General features: G+C 45.0%; 1 protein-coding gene across 1 annotated transcript in view; it reads right to left on the reverse strand.

Moving 5' to 3' along the window:
• The window catches only part of LOC135394645 (fibrillin-2-like), a 57,410-nt gene extending 52,467 nt beyond the window's left edge, over nucleotides 1–4,943 (reverse strand). The window contains exons 1-2 of the mRNA XM_064625488.1: nucleotides 4,709–4,943; nucleotides 558–752 (exon numbers count right to left, since the gene is read on the reverse strand). Coding sequence (XP_064481558.1) covers nucleotides 558–752; nucleotides 4,709–4,769 — 256 coding nt within the window. The 5' untranslated portion in view covers nucleotides 4,770–4,943. The remainder of the gene's footprint in view (nucleotides 1–557; nucleotides 753–4,708) is intronic.
• Nucleotides 4,944–6,000: the final 1,057 nt, after the last annotated feature.

A 6,000-nucleotide genomic window follows, 5' to 3' on the forward strand; every position in this document is an offset into this window, starting at 1 on the left:
ATTACTTCTAGCTGGCTGGTGCATCGGTCCCTTTTATATCATTTAGGAAATCATGACGATATGCTCCATGGTTGCTGGGACGGTACAGGTTGAGCACGGCACCTTATCATGGTGGCAAAATTTGTGTCGAAAATACGAAGTAACGACGACGTTCAGTCGCTGTCCGACGAATGGTGTGACACGATGGGGAGGTCGGCGTGACGTCTCTACGACGTCTCTACGACGTCATGACACCATTTCGGGCAGCCAAGGTAGACATTACCTCTGGAGGAGGAGATCGTATGTCGCCTCTTGATAGCATGATAGAACTGCGGCGCGGTATCGGTGGGCTGCTACTGCCATCCCCTGTTCCCTTTCTCCTATATACTATCTTGTACACATGAGCAACATTAGCAACATCTTGTGCTAGGTATCTTCGGATTCCTATGCTGGTGGTGGTGGTGCTGGTGAAAGGCTTAGCAAAGCTACCAATTTACGCTTCCTTCCTAGGAGTTGCTAGCCCTTGGATGAACACTGCCTGATGTACAACTGTGAATAATTCAGCGTGTCATACTTACCTTCTCTCTCCAGCACACACTGAGGCACGTCAGTGGACCATTTGTTGAAGAGACAGATGGAAGTCATATTGCCTTTTAAAACGTATCCATGTTCGCACGTAAATGAAGCTATGTTGTGTTGCGCATAGTGGTGCACACTTCCGTGGTCAGGACTTGGAAGACTCGGGCATCCAGCATGACAAGCCAAGTAACAGGCTAAGAGAAACGAATGGTGCAGTTAAAACGCATAACACCAAACCTGAAAATATCATGTACTTGGAAACCTAATCCAGATACTGTAGAAATCATCTGGTTTTCCTCGTATTGTTCTCTCTCTCTCTGTCTTTTTTTCTTTTTTTAGAAGACTGCGCGTGGAATATTCGAGTACAAGCCATAGATATGCAGGCACGTTTACAAAAGGATCACAGCACCATGAAACAACTACTAAAAAAAAAGAAAAAAAAGAAAGAACAAGAAAGAACAGGCAATCCGGATGATACTTGGCTTCCAGTGCATCACTTGAGGGTTCCTGTTACCCAACCGTAAGGAGGTGAAAATACGCTGGGTCACCTCCCCTAATGGCATGTGCAGCTGTTCCTCCGAACAACAACAGGTATATTGTAAATTATGTAGTTTCATGATAATAATAATAATTCATCCATTACTGTTCAACATTTTTGTGAATGGCTTACTTTCATGTGTCAGAAACTCTTTCACTCTTAATACGCTGATGACCTGAAATTGTTTCGATATATCCGAAATATCCGAAGTGTTAGCGACTGGCAATTGCTCCAAGATGACGTTGTGTCTGTCGTGAAATGGTGCTCGAATAATTTTCTCAACCTCAATGAATCTAAAACGCTCGTTATATCGTTCTCCAAACGAATTCATACAATTAATTTTCAGTATTCTCAATTATCTTCTACGATTAAGCGTGTAGTTTCTGTTCGAGACATTGGCGTTATTCTTGATCCTTCTTCATCGCTCGTCTCCTGCCTCGATAATTTCACATCCGTTGTCATGAGAAAACTTGGCCTCATCTCGCGAATGACGCAGGGCGTTTGCATTTCCTCACGTTTCTTCTAATTGCATTTTCCCCTTGTTTTACCCCACTTAGAATTCGCATCCTCTTACTGGATCACCACTACTCTTACGCGCAGTTAACTAATTGAACGCCTGCAAAGGAGGTTTGTCGGAACCTTCTACGACAGATACATCGGCATCACCACCAACTATGACTATTACCATTTTCTTCAAGAATTAGGAACGGTTACTCTCTCTTGTCGGCGTCTGCGCCGTGATTTTATGTTTCTGCACAAACTTCTCCATTCGCGGATTGTTTGTCTTGAGCTTCTCTGGAAAATTTCATTTCATGTACCACCTAGGTCCCTCAGATGTTACCCCACCTTTTATGTTAATACGGATTGCAAGCTTAGCCCTTTAATAAGGATTCTGGTTGATTTCAACAACTTTAATCGTTAACATAGTGTCGATATCTTTACTGATACTTGAATGTTTCTGACCACCCTTATACGGAGGTTACTGAGGACAGACTTATTTCATGATTTTGTAAAGTACATATATTGTTTACTGTTGTTTGCTCTTGTTACTACTCATTTTTGTATACCTCGAACTGCTGTGTACGCTATTTTATATATATATATATATATATAATATTATTGTTCGCCGTCGTCTCTCTCTCTGTCTTTTTTCTTTTGCATCTTTCTTCTGTTTTTATTGTGTTCAGTGATTAAGTGTGCGCTGTTACATCATGTCTTTACGACATCTAAAAAATAAATAAATTGAAATTGAAGTAGTTCATGGCTTAACGTCGCGAGACAACTATGATCATGAGCGGCGCCACAGTGGTCGGATCTGTGGATTAACTTTGCCCACTGAGGGTTCTTAAACGTGTGCCGACATCTCAGCACACGACACACAGTACGTTGCTCGCAAAAGGCGCTGATGGACTGAGCTGAGAGAGCTGAGAAAGAGAGCTGACGCACTAGATTTCTTTTCCTTCCTTTATTGAACACGACAATTAGCGGGCACATCTTTCGTAATCATCATGATGATAATGGTATTCATTTGTTTCTTTTTTGTTCACGTTGTCGCTAAATAAGGCCAACTACAGTAGGCAGCGGTGTAGGTTCGTCCAAGGCGGAAAGGACGTGAGTGGAGATAGAGCGCGGGAGGAGAAGGCGTGGGAAACGGGGCAAAAGTGTAGGAAAGAGGAGCGATGCGCGTCAGCCGTGCTTCAAAATGCAGCTACCATACCTGGGTAAAACTCACCAATGAACATGCTCGTTCGTGCTCGCTCATGTTCCATGTAGCGAATGAGCTGAACATGGGTGCGCAGACGGTGAGCTGAGCGAGGAGTAAGTGAGCGCGAGTGAGGAAACTGAGATCTGAGCAGGGGTTGAGTGAGCATATGAGTGACAATATTGAAAATTTGTTCCCGGGGTGTCCTGTGCGTCAGCCTGATGTGCTGACGTCTTTGCCCCAGAGCCTGAGGTCGTAAGGTATTATGGGACGCTTGGGGCAACTCTAGGTCCTGGGGTAAGCCCAAGCATTGGGGTAATCCCCAAATTTTTTAATTGTTTTTCGCTGCAGTGTGTTCTGCGTCGAATAACAACATGAGCTCCTGCGAAAGAATGGCGAGCGCGGATGACCTACAGAGTGAGCGCGAGGCCTCTGTTCCGCACACCTTTCAAAGATGCCCTCCACTCGCGAAAAGAGCGCGTCGCAGAGCGAGGGGACGTCGTTACGTAACGTGGTCCCCGGTCACGTGACTCGTGACGTACAGCGGCCCAACGCAAGCATGTCTGAGCGGCGCCTGAGCTGATCCAGAGCTAAGCTGTCCAAATGAAAAAAGAAAAAGGAAAGCAAAGGCACGGGGACTGTTAAACGTCACACGAGGATCGTGCCGTCCGTCCGCGGAGACTTTCTCCGTCTGTATTTTGCAAATTCGATAGCACAGCTATGATACAATCGCAGAGCCCTGTTATCGGGTTACCGAAGTAGAACATCTGACAGCACTGCCGTATACATCTGTAGCGCTAGGTTCCCGGGAGCAGTTCCTCAGATTGTTTGCAGGTCACCCCGTGACCGTTGTCATTACCCCCAGAGACTTTCGGGGCAAGACCCTATAGGGTTTCTAAGGTAGCCCCAGAAAGTCCTGGGTAACGGAACATTTTAGGGCAACCAAATGGTTTCTTATGGTATCCCCAGCACGTCTTACGGTAACCCAGGCCGTCTTGTTGTAACCCCAGCGCGTCTTAGGGTGACCCTAGGTGTTGCTGGGGTTACCTCAACAGAACCTCAGGATGGCCTCATAGCCAAAGCGCCTGCAGCTGATACACAGGCGAAGACGACATATTTGATAAAACTAGTGCTCATCATTTAAGGATGCTCACCCACGCTCAATGCGGTTGATGCTGAGCGTGAGTGAGCAAAAGCAGAGATGAGGGGGAGGTGAGTGAGCAGACGGAAAGCTGAGGAAGGAGTGAGTGAGCATGACTGAACAGGAGTTAGAAGTGTCGACCTCTGTCAGCGACAGCGGGTGTTTCAGCACGGCGTCTGAGAGACAGGTGTGACGTCAAATGTTGAGATGAAAACGCGCAGAATATCACTTGGTCTCTCCGAGCGTCAGTATAAGTATAGTACTGAGACCTTTTAACGCCACCGAGCGAGAGCGAGCGCTCGAAGATCAGGAGGAGGACGAAGGGGAACGGAAACGACGGCGCGCAGACGCAGATCGTGAGCGACACGCTCGTCCGGCTGCTGCGAGTTGGGAGGCAGAAACCAAACGACACTCACAGGAAGCGCGTCGAACTCAGCAAGGGAGTAAATGGCAATGGCCCTTCAGAAAATATTAAAAGGCTTTCGATAGAACCTCAAAAAGAGCTTCGCAGAGCCCCCATATATACTGCCAATTTTTTATGTAGCGGCCTGACAATGCGCATGATTAATTACCTATCAGTGCACTAAAGTGTTATGTACCAAACCAACACCACTCCTGGTCGCCCCACTGATCGAGTCGCATTTCTACTGCGAGTAGTCCGATTTGAATATGCATCGCTCACGTAAACCATAACAGCCCCCTCAGCAGATACCATTCAGATCGAAACGAAACTCTCAAAGAGGTCATAAGAAAACAGACCCACGCTTACCTGAAAGGCACAGCAAGAGGTATTGAATCCTCGATTGACACACCGCATGTGGTAACTTCATCGTGAGATAAGATTCTCGCGGTAATAGCAGGTAGCGTGCGCACAAACTTCACTGAAACCGTAAATACTACCCGACGCGATATTCCTTCTGTAGAAATAGAAACCCGGTTTTCTATCATAGCTAGTGAGTCATTTCGAGCTTTGACAACCTTCTTTCCCGGCCAAGTGACATCTGATGCTCATTATCATGGAACCAGAAGGACATCTTTCGTCCAAGTTGTTTTCGCCACCTCCTATTCCGTGCATGTTGTGAGTTTCAGCTTATCTCTTGCCATGGCAAGTGTAAGGGTGCAAAGGATGTGCGTAGAACGAGTAACTTTATTTTTATCCAATGATTCTCGCATAGTGCGGCCCGTTGAGACTCACGATTAAACTAGGGGATAATGAAGGATAAGGTTTGTGCCTCATACACAGTGTCAATGCGTCGTAACAGCGTCCTCGTAGGGTTTTACACTTTTCAAAGGGACACGACGAGAGCTCCTCAATAATGCAGTGTTGTACTTCGTACATTTCTATTAATTAAATAATGTCAGGTAAGTTTAAGACATTATATAAATGTAGTCGACTTATAACCATGATACACCATTCAATTTCAATATGTACACCACTTAACTGAACTGGAGACACAATGGACAGCTCACAGGAGTTTGAAGGCGTTAAATTTGTCAACAGATTTACGCTACACAAAAAAAAATAAAAATAAAAATAATAATTATTATTAAGCATTTCATATAATAATAATAATAATAATAATAATAATATCGGAGAACTGAAATACAAGTCGCATACTGATGTCTTTATATTGCCTGCTTTTGCTTGCGATTTTCAGGATTTGGTAGAACATTTCTAGGACATGCTTCTGGCAAGCGGCAGAACGATAGAAGGACAAGAAGATATTAGATATTTTTTCTTCTATGCATCACCGTGTCATGTTGGGAGTTTTAGCAAACAATTGTTCACGTGGTTCGCATCGAATAGTATCAACCGGAACCAATCGGTGGATGAGGCTGAGTCGCACACGACTGCGACTGGATCCTATAGACAGGATAACCTCAACAACAAAGGATTGCTACAAGTGCTAACTATCTTCCGTGTTTTTTTTTTTCTGTTTTGAACTAGTGAACTGCGCAACCTAACCACGCATACGAACAACAGCGAGTTTTATTGCATCGGAAGAACTCAACGAAAACGATATTATAAAGGAAGAAATCCTAGCTTAGGAATGTGATGTC

This window comes from Ornithodoros turicata, chromosome 5 (genome assembly GCF_037126465.1).
Source record: "Ornithodoros turicata isolate Travis chromosome 5, ASM3712646v1, whole genome shotgun sequence".
NCBI lineage: Eukaryota > Metazoa > Arthropoda > Arachnida > Ixodida > Argasidae > Ornithodoros > Ornithodoros turicata.